This window comes from Hibiscus syriacus, unplaced genomic scaffold, assembly GCF_006381635.1.
Source record: "Hibiscus syriacus cultivar Baekdansim isolate YM2019G1 unplaced genomic scaffold, ASM638163v2 tig00111834_pilon, whole genome shotgun sequence".
NCBI lineage: Eukaryota > Viridiplantae > Streptophyta > Magnoliopsida > Malvales > Malvaceae > Hibiscus > Hibiscus syriacus.
This window is the reverse complement of record NW_024063192.1, coordinates 1,487,236-1,507,779: the sequence shown is the minus strand read 5'-3', so window position 1 is coordinate 1,507,779 and position 20,544 is coordinate 1,487,236. Positions and strand designations below refer to the sequence as shown.

Here is a 20,544-nt window from a genome sequence, read left to right as displayed (position 1 = left end):
TAAATTTCTGGTATGTGTTGCTATATACAGATTTTTCTAAGTTTGTTTTCATATATTTGAAATATCATACTAAGTTTCTCATGTTTAATTATGCTTTGAGTAATTGAATTCTAAAGAAAATGAAAAGTCAAAAAAGCTTAGAACGTAGAATAAAGTAATGTTTAGAACAAGGTAGATCATTTACTGTTAAGTTAAAGATGGGAAATTCTGAAAGAATGATGTGCTTCAAACTGTCATCTTTCCTTGCTGGTTAATTAAAGTTACAGTAATCACCACCTCTAGTGTTCCACTTAGGGAGACTTATATCTGCTCCCCAAGGCAAAAAGGATGGAAAAAAATGTTTACATTGTATTAGTGAAGTTTGCTTTACAAAATTACATTTGCTGATTTGTGCTAATTCTCTCACAATCAATTCAAGCGAGTGGTAACATCGACAAAGAGGTCTTCGTTGCAGGGAATTCTGAGACCACCAGTAGGATGAGTATATCCGAACTCTTCTTCTGTCATGCCTAGCAAATCTTGAAACAAAGGCTGGTTCAAATACGACACTGGTATCACAAATCTCTTCTGGTTCTCTCCAACATAAACTACAAAGTAACCCTTGGGAACTTTCTTGGAGCTCACGATACGAGGCAGGCGGATAGCCATTGTTGTTTTCGATGGATATATAAAAGGAAAGACAGGGATGATCTTAGAGAACTCGGAAAGCAAAGGTAATGATCTTAAGTACTTGAGACTGTGAAGGTAGGTGTTGCCAATGAACTTATTCTTACATGTATATATAGATGTATAGGGTATAGAGGAAATCATGCTAATCTATTATTAAGTGGGAGATGTGGAATGAGTGGTGAAGGGACAATTGCTGGGGTCTGGTCAGTATTGAGATAGGCACGGTTTCATGAGGATCACACGGTGTTGTCTTCCTATTCATTATCAATAATTCCATGGCTAAGACTTGAAAGAATAGTTTGCGTACCCCTTCCGGCAGAACAACCCATCCCAGGACCCATTCAAATACGGAAGATCTTCGGTCCATAAAAGTCTTCTACACAGTAGGAGATCTGTAACAATTTGCCATTGATGTTAGGGGCTACCTTAGAGACATACAATCTGTCATACAATGACAGGAACATGTAACATGGGTGACCTTGATCTCCTATTGCTAGGGGTTGGTGGATCTTGTAAGACAAACCCTTGTGAAGAGCACATGAAGTATGTCCTACAGTCTGCAAGTAGTCCTCACCACAACTCAATTGATTTCATTTTATCCCAGCTGTTGTCTATGTTGTGCAGCATTCAAGGACAATATTAAGCCTTACAGCTCACCAAATTTCTGGTAGGTGTTGCTATACATATGGATAACCTTACAGATGAACCTGTTTCGAGTCCAGATTTCTAATGGCACAATTGTTGAGTCCTCCACATATATAGACTATTCGATATTATCTGTAATGACTGATTCAAAACTGATTGCTAAATGATTAGGATAAAGGGAGATAATAGGTCAGGTCAAAAGGAAATTTGTTGTAATGCGTTGAAGTACAGATTTGATAGCATCTGATGTTGGTAGTTTCTCTTGGTCTTATCCCAAACTATTCATTCATCTGTATATTTTCTTACATATGAAAAAGAGTACTTGTAGTCTATGCTACCTGCACTTAAGTTTAGTATTGACGACGGAAGATCAAATTTCATTAAGATTTTCCTTATATTTGGAGGACTATACTTTATATCGTGTTTGAATTTGTCGGACGCATGTAATTTAAAGAAAATGAAGAGTCCAACTCAATACAACTTAGCATGCCGTATGGAGTGATTTCAGAACAAGGAAGATCATTTGACTGCTTCAAAGCATAGACAACAACCAGGATAAAAACGAAACAGTTCGGTTCTGATTAGGACTAGTTGTAGCCTGTAGGACACTTCAGGCACTCTTCACAAGGGTTTGTCTTACAAGTTACTCATTGAAGGAACACGACTGATTTTGCACTGGAACATGTTATAAATTTTGATTTACAAGTGACTCTGTCTTTCCCATCTGCTTGTTACTGTTCAACTGCTGTCAATGATTAATATAAAGAAATAAGGGATCATCAATTTACATGTTTTTAGAGAAGTCAGCATGTAGATAACAGATCAAGGTCGTCCATGTTACGTGTTTCCTGTCATTTATGACAGACTATATATTTCTAAGGCTGCCTGTAACGTCGATTCTACTGAGGGACGGAGTAGGCAATTATTGTTTCAAGTCTTCACCATGGAATTCTTGATAATCTTTTGGAAGACAACACCATGTGCTTCCCCTCATGAATCCATCTCTTTCTCATTACTGCTTGGACCCCAGCTTGTTCCTCGCTCATTCCACATCCCCCCATTAATAATAGATATGCATCTATATATTCAAGTAAGAGTAAGTTCATTGGCAACACTTATCTTCACATTCTCAAGTACAAAAGTCCTTACCTTTTCTTTCCAATCTCTCTGAGATATTCCACTTCTCTTTCAGAATCATACATCTATCAAAATCAACCATGGCTATTCGCCTACCACGTATTGCTAGCTGTAAGAAAGTTCCCAAGGGTTACTTTGCGGTATATGTGGGAGAAAGCCAGAAGAGGTTTGTGATACCAGTGTCGTTCTTGAACCAGCCTTTGTTTCAAGATTTGCTTGGCCTGTCAGAAGAAGAATTCGGCTATAATCATCCTACTGGCGGTCTCACGATTCCCTGCAACGAAGACCTCTTTGCCGATGTTACCTCTCGCTTGAACTGATTGTTGAGAGAATTATCACATTCACCTCATACAATTTTGTAAAGCAAAAACGTAAAACTATGTAAACACCTTTTTTCCCATCCTTTTTGCCTTGGGAGCAGAAATAAGTCTCCCTATATGGAAAACTAGAGATGGTGGTTACTGTAGCTTCCAATCAGTAAGGAAAATCATAGTGCAAAGCACATCAGTCGGTTGAAATTTTATTTCCATTCAGATTTTATTTTTGCTCATGTTCATTCCATCCGTAGTTTAACTGTAAATGATCTACCTTGTGCTAAAATTATTTCATACCACAAGCTAAGTTCATTTTCTATCGATGTCCCCTTCATTTATTTCAATCATTGAACCGTAACAAGCTGCTGGTAAAGGCAAGTGTAAATCAGAACTTATAACATGTGCGAATGCAGGATCACAGTCATGTGTTCCTTCAATGTGTATCTGGAACGACAAACCCTCTTGAAGAGAGCCTTTCCTGAACTGCGTCAAATATGCATTAAGAACATTACTTTGAAAGTTATGATCTTGAACACTGCATACGGATGCTCAAATTTTTTTAAGTTTACTTTTTTCATATATTTTTATGATCTTACTATTTTATTCTCATGTTTGATTATGTTACGGATACTTGTATTCGGAAGCAAATGAAGAATCCAAATAGCTTAGCTTGGAGAATAAAGTAATTTTCGAACATGGTAGATCATTCACTGTTAAATTAAACACAGGAAATTCCGAAAGAATGATGTGCTTCTAACTGTCATTTTTCCTTGCTGATTAATAAAAGTAAAAGTTCATTGGCAACACCTACCTCCATATTCTCAAGTACTTAATATCCTTATCTTTTCTTTCCGATCTCTCTAAGATCTTCTCCATCTTCCCTTTTATACATCCATCGAAAACAACAATGGCTATCCGCCTGCCTCGTATCGTGAACTCTAAGAAAGTTCCCAAGGGATACTTTGCGGTTTATGTTGGAGAAAGCCAGAAGAAGTCTGTGATACCAGTGTCCTTGAACCATCCTTTGTTTCAAGATTTGCTTGGCCTGTCGGAAGAAGAATTCGGATATAATCATCCTACTGGCGGTCTCACGATTCCCTGCAACGAAGACATCTTTCTCGATGTCACCTCTTGCTTGAATTGAATGTGAGAGAATTAACACAAATCAGCCTATACAATTTTGTAGAGCAAACAGCTAACACAATGTAAACACTTTTTTCCCCTTGGGTAGCAGATATAAGTCTACCCTAGTGGAAAATTAGAGATGGTGATTACTGTAACTTCTATCAGTATGGAAAATGACTGCAAACATTTCGTTCAATTGGAATTTATTTCTTTCCATAAATTTATGTGGTCCCATTCTTCTTGCTAATTTCATCTTTAACTGTAAATGAATTACCTTGCACCAAAATTACTTCATACTAAATGACTAGGATTTACCATTTCCTCTGGTGATTCCCACTGTCCAATATATGCTTTTATGAAATAGATCTTAAGAAGCCTTGCCTACAGTTTCACTCTAAGCAAATTGTCGAAGGGTGACAACAGCTAACAAAGACTACCTTTCTGTTTATGTTGGTGACCAATCCAAAAGACGTGGATTATAATTCCAGTTTCATTCTTAAAGCACCATTTATTTCGAGAACTGCAAAACCAGGCTGAAGATGAGTTTGGATTTGATCATCCAATGGTTGGTTTCACAATCTCATGTGCAGATGAAGCCTTCATTGAATTTGCTTGTAGTTTGAAAGGTCATGTGAGGCAACAGCACATGACCACAAATAGTGATGGTGATTAGTATAGAAAATAATAGCTTTCTAACTCTGTTGATGGAAAACAGTTAACTTAAACCGAAAACTCACTGAACAACCTGCCCTGTCTATATCTTTAAATAAAACCTTGTTGTCAGTTCGCTAAGCCATACATTCTTCGCTCGGAGCAATATTCAACACCCGAAGATGTCAGCAGTAATAGGATTCAGTTTCAGCTCAGCAACTGGAATGCAGGGTCACATTATCACTTCCCCATCCATTCCTTCATCCTATGTCTCATAGTTCTTTATAAAACCAGAGATCAATTTTTAGCCCCAGTGTATGGTCAAAGTGACTTGAACATGATCGCTGATGCTATCAAATATGTATTATAACACATTACACCTAATTTCCTTTTGACCTTACGTCTTATCTCCTCTTATGCCAATCATTTAGTGAAAAATTAACCTTTTTTTCTCAGCTCGGAATTATTCTTTGTATGTAATAATGAATAGTCAATACATGCGGGGAACAGAACAAACATGACATCAGAAATTTGGAATGAAAACGGGTTCATCTGTAAGGTTATCCGTATACATAACAGCATTTACCAGAAATGTGACGAGCTGTAAGGCTTAATATTGTGTTTCTGCCCCATTGAACAATTTGATTGCAGCACAGCATAGACAGCAACCTGGATAAAATGCAACCAATTGGGTTCCGGTAAGGACTAGTTGCAGCCTGTAGGACACACTTCATGTGCTCTTCAAAAGGGTTTGCCTAAGAAGATCCACCCCCTAATACAATCAACTTTTAATATAGAATTTTCATTTTTTTATTCCATTTCCTTTCAGTGAAGTCAGCCTGCAATGGGATGTCAAGGTCACCCATGTTACATGTTTATTGTCATTGTATGTCTCTAACGTTGCCTCTATCAATAATGGCGAAGTAGTACAGCTCTTCAAACTGTGAAGAAGTTTTTCAAGGGTCCAAATCATCCATATTTGAGTGGGTCCTTTGTCGGTTTGTTTTTCCGGAAAGGATAGGCAAACTAGTCTTTCAAGTCTTATCCATGGAACCTTGATAATGAATTGGAAGACAAGATCATGTGATCCTCATGAAACTAAGCTTTTCTCATTACTGATCAGGCCCCAGCAATTGCCCCTTCACCACTCATTTCCTTGTGACCCTTACATCTATATATACAAGAAAGAACAAGATCGTTGGCAACACCTACCTTCACATTCTCAAGTACTTGAGATCCTTACCTTTTCTTTCCGAGTTCTCTGAGATCTTCCCCATCTTCCCGTTTATTCATCCATCGAAAACAACAATGGCTATCCGCCTGCCTCGTATCGTGACCTCCAAGAAAGTTCCCAAGGGTTACTTTGCAGTTTATGTCGGTGAGAACCAGAAGAGATTTGTGATACCAGTGGCGTTCTTGAACCAGCCTTCATTTCAAGATTTGCTAGGCATGTCAGAAGAAGAGTTCGGATATACTCATCCTACCGGCGGTCTCAGAATTCCTTGCAACGAAGACATCTTTCTCGATGTTACCTCTCGCTTGAATTGATTGGGAGATAATTAGTCCAAACCATCACACAAAATTTTGTAAAGCAAACATCTAATACTATGTAAACACTTTTTCCCATCCTTTTTTCCTTGGGGAGAGGGAGAAGATACATACAATCTCCCTAAGAGGAAAATCAAAGATGGTGGTTACTGTAAATTCTATTAACCATTATGGAAAATGAAAGTAAACTCATCATTCATTTGGAATTTATTTATTTTTCATAATTTCCTGTGGTCTCATTCTTCTTGCTAGTTTCATCTTTAATTTAACTGTAAATGAATTACTTACCTTGGCTCACGACATATGAGTGCCTGAATGTCACATGCTAATGTCGACAAACTTATAAACACAAGAAATAAGTAGTGATTGAGTTGTACACTTTTTGGAGTAATTCATGTAGGATAGGACATGGTTTATCAGGGTGCCATGAGCCCATGAACAAGAAATTGCAAGAAAATTATATGAAATTGGATTGTGATTTTCAAAGAACTAATTAGTTGCAATTACTACAAATCCACCTCTAATTGTACACCGCAGCGATAGTGTTTGCTTTACAAAATGAAAGAACTGAATTCATTTATCAAATGTCAATCCCGTTCAAGCAAGAAATATGATCAACAAAAACGTCTTCACCACACGGAATTCTCAGACCGCCGGTCGGATGATTGTATCCGAACAACAGTTGCCATAGGAGATGATGCTGGAAGAATTTTCTTAGTATTAACAATGCGTGATTTTGAGTTCAAAACAATTGTGTTAGTACACAGCTACCATTATAAACAAGAATTGATGAGAATAACCAAGAAAAAATCGCCATTTAATACATTGGTTGCAAAGAATAGTTCACAAGAGAATGGGGTTGCAAAAAACAATCCACCATATGCACTTGCTAATTGCTATACAAAATTGATATCTGTCGGTTTGGTCTTAGTGTTGCCCATTTCTTATCCAACTCTCATGAGCTTTGTTCACATCCAATGAGATCAAAGAAAGCTTCTTCAGTGCAAGTTATCGTCAAAGCGCCCATAGGATGATCAAATCCGTACTCTTCTTCGGCTTGACTCAACAAATTTTGGAAGGAAAGATGGTCAAGGAATGAAATCGGCACAACAAATCTCTTCCTTTCAGCTTCTCCAACATACTCATAATAAATAAAAGATGAAAAAAATGGAATACTCGAATCGAAAAGTAGACGAAAGGGTGTAATACTCGACAAAAACTCAATCCAATCTTACCGTATTGATCCCCTTTTATCTAGGGATGGCAACTCAACCCGAATCCGATGGGTTCCGACCCGACCCGATTTGATCGGGTCGAATTTTTTTAAAAAAAATTCGGGTTCGGGTCGGGTCGGGTCGGGTTTAGGGTAAAAAAATCCGACCCGACCCGAAAAATATATATAATTTTATTTAATATATTTAGGGATAATTACAATAATATCCCTCCATATATAATTTTTTTCAATTAAGTCACTGTTTTCATTGAATTAAATTTTTTATTATTATTTCGGGTCGGGTCGGATCGGATTTCTAAGTCATATATTCGGGTCGGGTTTCTAAGTTTATATATTCGGGTCGGGTCGGGTCGGGTGAAACATTAATTTTATCGGGTCGGGTCGGGTCACGGGTGGAGAACCCTTTCTTCTCGGGTCGGGTCGAGTGGCCCAAAAACCCGACCCGACCCGACTCATTGCCATCCCTATCAAAATGAAACTTTTTATCAATGCTCCAATTTATTAATGCTTGTTGGAATGAGTGATGAAGAATTTTTATATTTTTAGAAAATGTATTTTAAATTCAACTTTTATGAAGAATAAGAAATAATGAAAGAAAGGTAACACTTGATTGATTCTTTTGGGTAAACTACAAGTTTAGTGTTTAAACTATCATATTTATTCTGTTTTAGCCTAAATTTTATTTTTTTTTAAACCATAACTAACGTTTAGATTAAATTTCAATTTAGTATCATACTGTTAAAAAATTAATGACACAGTGACCTGAAATTTACATTACAAGATGCGTGGAATATCAAAAAAGTAAAAATAATTCCACATCATCATTGTCGTTAAGTTTTTAATGACAAGGTACCAAATTAAAATCTAAACTAAACATTAGGTATAGTTTTGAAAAAAATATAGTTTAGATACTGAAATGGAACAAAAGTGATGGTTTAGGTAGCTTGTCATTTACCCATTTTTAAATATAATTGAATATGATGAAAATAAATCATAAAAGGACTCTCTTAAATAAATTTGCTTTTCTTAAAAACGAGCACACTTTGTACAGCTTGGGGGGGGGGGGACTTCACAGTTCTTGGGCCAAGTTAGAGTCACATTAAGAAGAAGAAAAACCCAGATTAATGGGTTCAAAATAGTAGAAAAATGAAAATAAAAAACCCAGAAGAATCGATGTTTAAAAATAAAAAAGGAAAAGCATAGCGCCATGCAATGCTGCTATATATGCTTCTCTCATCCATCTTCATCTACTCCAAAAGCCAACCCCCTTCACTCAACAAATCAATCGTTTGTTTTATGTTTCTGTTCATCGAAGCATGGAAGTGAGAGAGCGAAAAACGACTTCTTCACAAGGAATAGTGAGTCCCATGTAGTGGTCGAACCCGAACTCTTCCTCGGCTCGTCGGAGCAAGAACTGGAACTCTGGGTGAGTCAAGAACGAGATGGGAACAATGTACCTGCTCCTCTTTTCGCCGACGTAAACGGCGAAGTGGCCTTTCGGAACGTCGAGGGGGAGTCCGTCTTCGTCGTAGCCGCCTTGTTTCCTGCCCAGACTCGAGCATCGCTTGAGGATTTGCTTCAGAACGGCGGTCTGAGGGAGCTTGGATGATTTTCTGATCGCCATTGACGAGTTCTCTGAAGCAGGATGGGGAGGAGGGAGATGAAGGGAGTGCGGGAGGATTGAAGAAGGAGAAAGGGGGTGTCTATTTATGAAATTCAAAGTCATGTGAGAGTGTGGGGGCAGTGCTTAGGACAAGGGCAAGGCTATAGATTAGAATCATATTGTACCCCTTAATTGAAAAGAAAAATCGTTATTTTGGTTAATTCAAAAAGTGGGGTAAAATTAAATATTGGATCTAAGGATGGGTATAGGTCGAGTTGGGTCAAATTTTCGGTCCATCCAACCAGACCCGAAAATTATAAATCCTCCACCCGACCAAAAAAATATATGTCTTCTACCTGACTCGAACCCAACTTGAGTTTTTGAGATAAATCCGAATCGACACAACCGGAAATAATATATTTATTAAAAAAATATTTTTTTCCAAAAAAAGTAGGAATTTAATTGAAATAAAATAATATATAGAGAAATATTATTGCAAATATATCTAAATATATAAGGTAAAATTACAATTTTTTTGGGTCGAGTCATCTCTCTTTCGCCCTAAACTCAAACTTGAATTTTGACGTGATCTAATCATATAGAGTCTAGAGTTTTTCTGGAAATGCATGTTTCATCGAGTTCTAAATGTGTAAGGGCAGGTTGGTTCGATTTCAAGTTTAGGATAGAAATATCGATTTCGACCCAACATAGGATAAAAGTGTAATTTTCCTCTATATATTTAAGGATAACTGTTATAATACTCTTATATATATAGGGTAAATTATGTGCTTAGTACCTAAACTATCCGTTTTGATCTGTTTTAGTACGTAAATTTTCAATTTTTTCAAAAGCATACCTAAAATTTAGTTTTTATTTTATTTTAGTACATCAATGTTACAAACTTTAGTTTTTGTTTTATTTTAATATTCCGTCCAAAATTTAACGTTAAGTTTTGAAAATTTTGAAAGTTTAGATACTAAATCGGGCTAAAATTGATAGTTTATATACTCAACGCATTAGGTTTTTACGGCGGGATACTAAAATGAAAATTAAACGTTAGGTGTGGTTTTGAAAAAAAAATTGAAAATTTAAATACTAAAACGGACCAAACTGATAATTTATGTATTAAATGCGTAGTTTACCCATCTATCTCTCTCTATATATCAATTAGATACAGTTAAATCCTTATTTTATCAAATAAAAATAAGATCTTCTATATTCTGGACTATACGAGTTTTTACCCTAAAATTTAGATCGAGTTTCGGGGATCGCGTGTTGGATGAAAGTTATAGTAATCGGGTTGGGTTTGGGTCAACCAAAATACTGACCCGTTCAGACCCATTTTCATCCTATATATCATACATCTTCATTTTTTATAATAATTTTTTCTTAATCAAAAGAATTATGTTATAAACTTTTTAGATCATACCAAACTCTAACAAATTCTTAAGAAAAGAAGGGGTTAGATTACCACATTTTGAACATGTATTATATATATATATATATTAAACAAGAGCACATAAACAAATAAGGTCAGTAAAGATACTGAATAGTACTAGCAATTATACTGTTCAACGTTTGTATGTTGCTTTGTTTAGGATGTTAATCCCATTCCCCTATGTTTCTGTTAATAATAATAAGTTCATTGTTCAAAACAATCTTAATTAGATTCTCTTACAAGACGAAACAAAATGAAAATCCTGTCTCTCCTACTTTTCCCTACATGTGCCCCATGCATCTTATTACACTAAAAGTGTCATCTTTTAAAACCTAAAAGGAATTCTTAAATCTTGTAATACGTGGCATACACCTTTAATTAATCTACTAAAACCCTAAATCTCTCTCCTACCTGAAATCACGGACCGATGATGAGTTCACTGGAAAGTACAACAGGTTCTGTTGGTTTGAACATTTGGATCTTTGCGATTACCTTGTCTTCTGATTTTCCTGTCTGAAGGGCAGAAGAAACATAAACTCATGTGTTTTATTGCATGTGGTCCATCAAAATAAGAGCATATTTAGATAGTTGGTGCACTCCAAATATGCACCACTTATATCTTCCTAGGTCTGACCTAGTTCCATTTCAGACACAGAAAAAACCTTATATCCTCCATGTTCTATGGCTCATAAAGTGATAAAAAAAGGCCTAGATTTATTATTTATACGGCAATGTCCTTTATTTCATTTTCAACTCTCTTTTTGTTTTTCTCATGCTGGACCCTCGTACAATGATGGATCTTGATGGTAAATCGAGGGTTTAATCAACTTTTAGAGGTTTAATAAAATAAAAATAAAAAATAATGAGAATTTTGTAGAAAATACATGAGGGTCTAACTGAATTTTTCCAAAATTTTAGGTGGTTTAATGGAATTTTTTTAGTAACTCATCGGTTATCCGTTGTTATAACCGGATGAAGTGTTAGGTTATTTTAACGAAAGTTAAAGATTCAACTATTGATGTTATCGTAGGGCTGTAAATGAGACGATATAGCTCGTAAGCTACTCGAGATCGATTTATTTAAAGCTCGATAAATACTCGATTCGAGCTCAACTCGAGTTCTTAACGAGCCGAAACAAACTACTTGATACTCGACTCGAAAAGCTTGTGAACATCTCAAAAATATAATAGATTAAGATTTTATTTTTTTAAATAAATTATTAATAATATTAACATTTAAGTGTTGATTTTTTAAAATGCAGTATAAGGTTTTTCATATATTTAAGTTTCAAGTTCGAGTTTAAGTTTGAGGCTTTAATGGAGTTAAGTTTAAGATTTTTTTCCGAGCTTTTCCGAGCTTCAGTTCATTTAAGTGTTGATTTTTTAAAATGCAGTATAAGGTTTTTCATATATTTAAGTTTTAAGTTCGAGTTTAAGTTTGAGGCTTTAATGGAGTTAAGTTTAAGATTTTTTTCCGAGCTTTTACGAGCTTCAATTCATTATTTCGAATTTGAGTTGAGCTTGAAAATTTTAGGCTCACGAGTTTTTGAGTCGAGTCAAACTTCATTTCAAAGTTTTTGAGTCGAGTCGAGCTCGACTCAGGTCGTTTACAGTCTAATTATGGGTAAAGAAAATTATATAGTAAGAGTTGTCCTATAATAATTTTTTTTAGAATCGGATCAAATTAGTAGGTTAATAAATTAAATATCAATAATTTTAAAAAATAATAATTTTAAAGGTTTTAGTTAAAATCGTAAAGAACACAAATGGTCATCGATTATAGGGTATTCTTTTATTAAAGTCCGTCAACTATTAAAAATTACAAATTGATCATCTGACTATAGAGTGTTGCTTTGTTAAGTTACGAAATGATCACCTAACTATTCATTATGTTCCAAACTCATATTTTTCCGCTAAAAAATTGAAGGTAATATGAGCTAAATGTTAACCTGCTGACTGTGATATGATAAAACATTTCAGTAATCATGTTAACATCTAGCTCATACGATTATCAATTTTTTAAAGAAAAATAATGAGTTTAGAACATAATTAATAGTCATATGATTATTTAATAATTTTTAATAATCGATAGATTTAATAAAATAATTTTATATAATCATGATATCAATTGTACACTTTACCCTAATTAAAATATTCAACAAAGTATTGATAAATACTCGATCAATTAAATTAGAACGTTGAATTTAAAAGGTCAGGCCAACTGGAATGCAATATAGGTCAATTCCTCAACTGATTCCAAATCCATATCCAAAATCTTGCCTAATTAATCAGCTGAAAGCAAAGACCAAATCAAATCATAGTACTGACAGACAATCAGGCGTTGTTCTTTAAGACTAAGCTGCATGATTTACTGCGAAAATAAAGAACAACCAACCAGACATCAATCAGATCAGACCCCACAAGTCACCATCTACGTACGACAGCAACAACTGTATGTCCGTGAGGGAAAAAATGGATGAAAACCAACAACAAAAGACTTACCCACTGATCACCTAAATACAGTGTTTTCTTGTTCTTCTTTGATAGTTGAAAAAAGAAAATACATTGGCTTTCTTGTCTAGGACATGAACATATACTTACCCTACATTTATGTTAATAAAATCAAATTTGAATTTATAAAATTCTAAAAGAACAACTTGAATTTATAAAATTATTGAAGACGAAAATAAATTATTAATAAAAAATTTAAAATATATGATCATTTTCGTCCCTCAGTCAATCCCCAGAAATGAAGACAATGTTACTCGGGTGCCATGAACATGTATTGTGAAGACAACGTAGTAAGGTCTAGGGTTCAACAACGAATTCGAGAAAATCAAAAATTCGATTTAAAAAAACCAATAGACCATTCTATTCGGTTTGAATTTTTTCATATGCAAACCGTATGAACCGAATCAAAATCGAATTAATAAAATAAGGATCGAAAACAAATTTATTTTGAATTTATTATAGGACAAATTGAAATAAATAAAATCTTAAACTTAATAATACTTTTTATGAATTTAAATTTATATATTTGCACTCAATTTAAACTTTAAATTTAATTTTTTTTCGGAGATTGAGTTTGAAAAATAAGAATTCGATTTTGATTTCACTTTTTAAAAACTCGCAAAATATGATTTGATTTATTTTTAATAAAAAACTAAATCAAACCAAACATTATCTTAAAATATGATTTCACTTTAAATTAATAATATTTTCAGTTAGATGTAACTTAAATTATTAATTTTTAAACATTATTTTGTTGAACTGAAAATATTATAAAAAAATGTATTGTTTTCACTAGCCGACAAAAAATGTTATAAAGAAGATTTGTAACTAAAAAAATTAAGGAAAAAATAACATTTTAGATTACTTCCAACCGAAAATATTATGTTTTTTTTTTACATTTTCGGTCACGTTTGTCCTTAGTCTTAAACTAGACTTGTCTTTCGTTAGACTCTCTCATAGGTATGAGTATGATATAAATACCTTTTAAATTAGGGATAGATGCAATATTTGAAATACACGAATTTTACTCTGATCTGATTTTGTTATTTATTTTCTTTGAAAGAAAATGAGACCTCGTTAAAAATTCATCTCGTTAAAGCCTTGTTTCATAATCGACATTTTAATTGAGATCTAAACGTGGAAGAACAGAAGAACAAAAAAAGAGTATTCATATTTTTTTGTAAAATTTTAGATTCATATCGGATTGAATTAGATATTTTAAAAGTAATAATATTAGGTCAAATTGATTCAAGTTTAAGATAAAAAAATATAAGACATGAGATAATAATATAATTATTTCATATATATTTAAAGATGATTATAATAATATCTTTTCCTATGTTTTACGTAATAAAAATGAGAACCATATATATACTTGTGTCAAGTCGAATCGAATTGAGTACAAAAAATCAAGTTAAATTTCGAGTCATGAAATCTTCCTAAACCTGAATCAAAGATGGTAACAAGCGAAAATGTTTATCCCTGTTTCAAATACCTGAAAATAGTGGAAAAGGTTGAAGATAATTACCAACCAGATAAAAACTAGAGTAAAATATACGTTTAGTACTTAAACTATTAATTTTGATCCATTTTAGTAACTAATCTTTTATTTTTTTTTTCAAAATCATGCCTAAAATTTATTTTTATTTCATTTTAATAACCTTGTTAAAATTCAACGTGAAATTTTTAAAGAAATTGAAAATTTAGGTACTAAATCATATCAAAACTAATAGTTTAAGTACCAAATGCATAATTTACCCTAAAAACTATAACATTAGACGAAACCTCAAATTTAGTAAAAATATTATAAAAAATTAGTTCGATTCGATTAATTATTTTTGCAAGTCCAGCTTCAATTCATAGTTAAGCCAACTGATATAACAAACCGGACTCGTTGAGCTCGTTAAGCCAATGTTAGTGCAACAAATAATGTCAACTTAATGCTTACATTCCAATATAATTATCTACTATAAGTAAAAGCTATGATTACAGATGATGTATGATTGTTTATATATATATATATATATATATATATATATATTCCGTGATCCAAGATGGATACCCGAACCACTACACTCCGGGACTCGTTGAGCTCGAAGTTAGAAAACCAATGAATGGATGCTGATGAAGAGGACATGAAATAATAACATAATGAAATAGGCATAGTGACTCGTCAACTCTTCGAGAAGTAACGAGCTACTTGTTCAACTCAGATTTTGTCATCGTGTTCCCGTTCTGCTGTTGGAATTGCGGCTGCTGGTGGTGGAAATGATGGGGAATGTTTAGCTGGGAAGATTGCTGCTGGTGTAGCTGGAACATCTGGTGGTTAACAGGAAGCTGCTGTGAAACCATCCCCTTGGACGGATTGGAATCACCGCCTAGCTCTCGAGTAGAAAGCTTTAGCCGCCGGACCTCGGCAGTTAAGGTTTCATTGAGAGCTGTCCAAATGCAACACAACAAGGGTCGAGTTATTGAGGTATAAAAATTCACCGATAAATGAATACGACGAATATGCAAACCACAACCTTCACCTCTGAGACAGGCTAAACATAAAGTTCAGCAGGTTTAATTGTTCCCGTGTACGAGACACCGTGGAACAGAGGTAACATGTTTATTTTATTAGACGAGTACCGATCGAACGTGTTAATAGAACTATACAAACACGTATAATATCCGTTGCCGGATATTTTGCCTTATCAATGCACTATGATTTTAGGTACAAACCATACATTTCCTATACAAGATAAGAATATCTTAGATACTTGCACGCGTATAAATGTCTTAAGAATATCTTGTTCTCACTTCTCCATAAAAGTAGATGGATAGTTGCAGTAAACAGATACGTTTCGGCCAAAAGAAGAGGAATAAAAGTTCTAACAAAATGAAAATCGGATTATACCATCACGAAGTTGTGCCTGTTGCTCCATGGCCTGAATACGAAACTTCAACTCGTTGTTCTGGTTTGTGAGCCCGGCAGAATCTCTCTGCGTTGATTTAAAGTTGAGGATGAGAAAAAGAAAAGTAGGAAATAAAACTATAACATTGTGAGCTCTAAATTTTCTACCTGTAGAAGTGTTAGTTGAGCAGACAATGTGGTAGCTTCGGTCTGCAGAGTCTGAACCTTGTGCTCCAACTCCGAAATGTAACGCATCTTCCTTTCTTTGGAACGGGCAGCTGATTGGCGATTAGCCAAAATCCTTAAAAGATCAACCGATTAGTTAAGTGCATTGCTTTATAATCATCAAAGTTATTACAGACTTGAAAAGTATGATACCTCTTTGCACGCTTCGGATCAGTCATTGCAATCTCTGCAAGCTTCTCGTTTGCCATAATTTTCTTCATTTCAGCCTCACTGAACTCACCACTTCCGAGCTCCAAACTAAAGGAAGCTGAATTTCCGTCAATTGAATTGCTTGGTGAGAGTTGTCCAGAACGAGTTCCGGTTGAAGGTAGTAGTTTCGGCGACTCATCACCAAAGTTCAACTTCCCCATGAAACTATCCATGGAAACACTTCTAAAATGTCTAGAAGAAAGAGCAATGTCTCCTCCTGCACTCCTTTTGATCCCTTCCCTCTTCTCAGATGAATTCATTCCACCTCGTGATGCACTATTCCCACTCTCGTTCGCACTGCTTTCCGTCTCATTATCGCTGCTATCACCTCCATTGGTCTTTGTTCCACTTGCTCTGCTGTCCAAATCTTCATGATGACCATTGTTCTTATCATCAGAAGAATTCAAGGAATCAATGTTATCCAAATTCATATATGCAGAAAACAAATCATCCACAACTTCCCCTTCCGATTTCCTCTCACCTATTCCTACCGCATTGCCATCATTACCTCTTTCCCAGCTCGTTTCCTTTTTCACCAACTGAGCTGGGCCAGCTGGCCTAGGCGCACCCGAATTTTCCATACCCAACAGAGATCGCTCCAAACCACCACCCCTTTCTGGAACAAGTGGCGGCGGCAAAGGTTGCATTATCGTATTAAACTGAAACGGAATATCACTATTGGACCGCCTATGTTTATTTCGTGGAGGCAAACTTTCTCCGACCCGTGGAGAACTCCCCTTGGAAAAAGGAGAGGGCGGCAACAAAGAATGCAAAGCAACATCCCGGTCTTCCATTGACAAATCAGTGATCTGGTCCGAAACTGCCATATACGAAGAATTGCGAGATGGGACAGGGCTCAAAGGGGGCAATGAATCAAACGAAAAGAAGGAAGAGGGCTGCGACAAAGACCGGGAATGAGTCGGTCCCGGACTAAAACTCTGAGAACCAATTTGCTGGTTCGAAGGACGGGACATGGCGATCTGCGAATAAGGCGAAATGGGTGGGATCTGGTTAGGGTGTGAAGGAGGGATTCCAACTCTTTTATTAGTACCATCACCGCCGCCGCCGCCGCCGCCACTACCACTATAGTTTTGGCCAAATTGAGAGAAATGCCTAGCAGTCCTCATTTGATTAGGATTCAACTGAGGGATTTCAAGATGATTCATTGATAAAGGTTGCTTAGGGATTGAAGATGATGAAGTTCCAAATGAAGATTTAATCCTATGCATCACATCAGTATTACCTTCGTCACTATCACCCATTTTTTCCTACCAATAATATAATTACAAAAAACATGAATATCATACCAAAAAATCTCAAAAGAAGATAAACACTTAGCCAATTCAAGCTCAACCCCATTTCAGTCCAAACCAAAACAGCAACAATACAACAAACTAAAACCCAGAAACAAAATGACAAAAGTAAAGTAGAAATCAACCGAAATTAAAACAAGGTAACAGTAAATGAAGATGGGCAAAGAAACCCATTGAGATCATTTAGTAGTGTGTTACAAGTACCTAGTAAAAATATGCAGGATCAAAGCAAAAGGAGATTAACAAAGAACAAGCAGGTGGAAATTAGGAAGGTGGCACCTCCACAGCTAAAATCTCTGCCAAATTTAGCGGCAGGCGCTTTCGTTTTCACACATACACTTCTCCCTCCTTGTTTCTCAGATCCTAAATCATAAGATCATTAAAAAAATGGAGAATTAAAATAAAAGGGATAAAGGGTTTATGTGATTGTGATTTGTGCTTTCTCACTCTACAAACTTTGACAGGAAGAAGAAAACATGCTTTTCTGTTTTTTGTTTCTAACTGTAGAAAAACGAAATACCCTTTTTAGGGGGAGATTTGGGCGTTTTACCCCAAAATCACTCTAATAATTAAATATTACTGTTCAGGCATCAATTGTCCAAATATTACCGTTCTAACACCTTTCTAACATAGTGTTAATAAAGCGCATATCAAGAAACGTGCCTTGCACGTGGAATTAAGGCGAGGATTATAAAACGTGCATTCTAGGAGTTCTGTCCTAACTGGCTTCACGGTGAAAAGGCATGGATCACCAGTCGCACCTTCGTAAGGTAATCTAACACGCGCAGAAAGACGCAGATCGTGAAGCACATCTTCTATTATTCCCTTTCAATTATTTCCCCTTCTATTATTACCCCAAATATGAGTTGTAAATCCCAGTCAATCTCCTATACCTTTTTTATAAATTCCGTTGAATCCAAATATTAAATCACACTAAAATTACTTTCATATTCTTCTATCAAGCTAAATAGATTTTATTATAGTTTTTAAACGTAAAACAATTTTTTATTAGATTATATTTATTTCATATTTAATTATTTGATCAAATTTTATTACACTAATTATTTTTTTATTACTTTTCACGATTGTAAATTGGAAGATGATATCATATTGTGAGATATTTTGCCGATACGGTAACAATATTAATTTTTTATTTAAAATATTGTGAATATCTTTTAATTATTTTTAATATTAATTTATATTTTAATTTGTATATTATTTATTTAATTAAGAGAATACTCGTATATTATAAACAATTATTTATTTTTTACAGATATAAAACTCTCAATCTTTCAAACTCTCAAAATGAGGTTATTTCAACTATTGTTTATTATGATAAAGAAATTCAAAAAGATAAAACCGATGTTGTCTTCACATCAAATTATTTTGTTACCTTATTATTTAAGAGAAACATCATTCTTGAAGAGCTGATAACTAAAATTTTAAGGAATGTTCATGTTGGAAGTACTAGAAGATTGTTCTCACTTCAGTACAGATTTCCAACTGCACTATTTTCGTTAACTTATACAGTTTTTGAACTCTCAAACGATGATGATATTGCTATGACGGTTGATGCTCAGAATCAAAATTCAAACGTTGTTACGCATATGTATGTCACATTTGTTGAAGTGTATGCGGTTCAAGGTTACAATGCTCTTAATATTTTGCTATGTAACCAAATCCAACCTCAGATATATACGGCCAAACACGACTCGATATCTCTAACTTAGCGTTACGAATAAATGGATATAATATATGGTCATTCTCCTAATTAAATAAATAATATACGAATTAAAATATAAACTAATACTAAAAAATAAGTAAATAAAACATTCACAATAATTAAAATAACAAAATTTCAAATTGTTATCGTATTGACAAAATGACTCAAGATGTGATTCCCATCTAAATGCAATAACCTTCTATTTTATGACTACAGAAAGTAAAAAAATAATATAATAAAATATAATAAAATAATAAACTATTAAATGTTATAATATAATAAAAAATTACATTCTAAAAATGATTACAAAACCTACTTGAAGTTTAATAGAAAGATTGATAAAAGGAATAATGAGAGAATTTTTAGTGTGGTTAAAGAGTTGTATGAAGGGGGTATTTATAGGGGGACGGACGATATTAAAGGGGTAGATGATAATTAAGAGGGACGGACGGACGGTTGGGTGGTATTAAAGCGGTATTTATGGAAGAAGCGACTCATGATTCGAGCCTTCCCCGTGTCAGAAAAACCTACGAAGACACGCTTCATGGTCCGTGCTTTTCCACGTGACGCCAACTCGGGCAGATCCTCTGGAAGGTGCGCCTTCCGTCCATGTCTGCAAGGCGTGTCTCCTGCTACACGCTTTATTGCCACTTTGTCAGAAAGATATTAGATCCGTAATATTTGGAGAAAAATAATGTATAACATATAATTATTTATTATTAGATGGTATTTGGGTAAAACGCAAAGATTTGGGGTTTATAAAAAGATGGGTTTTCATGAGATACACGTCATTTAAATAATCTTAACGCGTGAAATTTGTATTTGGGGTTTGCATTTCACTTTGATTTAGACCTCATTTCACATATTCTTTTTTGGATAAACAACGTATTTAGCATCTAAATGATTAATTTTGATTTGTTTTAATATCTATTTTTTTTAAATCATACCTAAACAAAAACTAAAGTTTTTTAACGGCGGATACTAAAATAAAAAAAACTATACTTTAAGTATGGTTTTGAAAAAAATTGAATGTTTAGATACTAAAACAGACCAAAACTAATAGTTTAAATACTAAATGCGTAATTTACCCTTTATCAACTCTAATTGTTAAAACTTATGATCTTTTGAACTTGATATGCATTTAGTACCTAAATTTCAATTTTTTCAAAACTTGACGTTGAATTTTGAACGAGAGTACTAAAATGAAACAAAAACTAAAGGTTTTAATGGCGGGTACTAAGATAAAACAAAACCTAAACTTTTAAGTATGCTTTTGAAAGAAAATTAAAGTTATGTACTAAAA

General features: G+C 34.4%; 6 protein-coding genes across 6 annotated transcripts; 3 read left to right on the top strand and 3 right to left on the bottom strand.

Annotated features, from left to right (window-relative positions):
• Positions 1-331: 331 nt before the first annotated feature.
• On the bottom strand, positions 332-1,008 carry LOC120171660 (auxin-induced protein 15A-like). Its single transcript, XM_039179343.1, has one exon. The coding sequence runs from the start codon at positions 808-810 to the stop codon at positions 409-411; it is 402 nt and encodes a 133-aa protein (XP_039035274.1). The 5' UTR covers positions 811-1,008; the 3' UTR covers positions 332-408.
• A 1,433-nt stretch (positions 1,009-2,441) lies between these two features.
• On the top strand, positions 2,442-2,980 carry LOC120171662 (auxin-induced protein 15A-like). The gene has a single exon (XM_039179345.1). It carries the CDS (start codon positions 2,532-2,534, stop codon positions 2,769-2,771), a length of 240 nt encoding a protein of 79 aa, XP_039035276.1. The 5' UTR covers positions 2,442-2,531; the 3' UTR covers positions 2,772-2,980.
• Positions 2,981-3,583: 603 nt separating this feature from the next.
• On the top strand, positions 3,584-4,076 carry LOC120171663 (auxin-induced protein 15A-like). Its single transcript, XM_039179346.1, has one exon. The coding sequence runs from the start codon at positions 3,673-3,675 to the stop codon at positions 3,907-3,909; it is 237 nt and encodes a 78-aa protein (XP_039035277.1). The 5' UTR covers positions 3,584-3,672; the 3' UTR covers positions 3,910-4,076.
• Positions 4,077-5,738: 1,662 nt separating this feature from the next.
• Positions 5,739-6,255, top strand: LOC120171661 (auxin-induced protein 15A-like). The gene has a single exon (XM_039179344.1). It carries the CDS (start codon positions 5,850-5,852, stop codon positions 6,087-6,089), a length of 240 nt encoding a protein of 79 aa, XP_039035275.1. The 5' UTR covers positions 5,739-5,849; the 3' UTR covers positions 6,090-6,255.
• A 2,371-nt stretch (positions 6,256-8,626) lies between these two features.
• Positions 8,627-8,987, bottom strand: LOC120171454 (auxin-responsive protein SAUR50-like). Its single transcript, XM_039179162.1, has one exon. It carries the CDS (start codon positions 8,945-8,947, stop codon positions 8,630-8,632), a length of 318 nt encoding a protein of 105 aa, XP_039035093.1. The 5' UTR covers positions 8,948-8,987; the 3' UTR covers positions 8,627-8,629.
• Positions 8,988-14,792: 5,805 nt separating this feature from the next.
• Positions 14,793-18,011, bottom strand: LOC120171670. The gene is made up of 5 exons (XM_039179349.1): positions 17,722-18,011; positions 16,149-17,472; positions 15,939-16,071; positions 15,774-15,858; positions 14,793-15,312 (listed from the first exon to the last, which is right to left on the bottom strand). The coding sequence occupies exons 2-5, from the start codon at positions 17,465-17,467 to the stop codon at positions 15,071-15,073; spliced, it is 1,779 nt and encodes a 592-aa protein (XP_039035280.1). The 5' UTR covers positions 17,468-17,472; positions 17,722-18,011; the 3' UTR covers positions 14,793-15,070.
• Between the last annotated feature and the right edge of the window lie 2,533 nt (positions 18,012-20,544).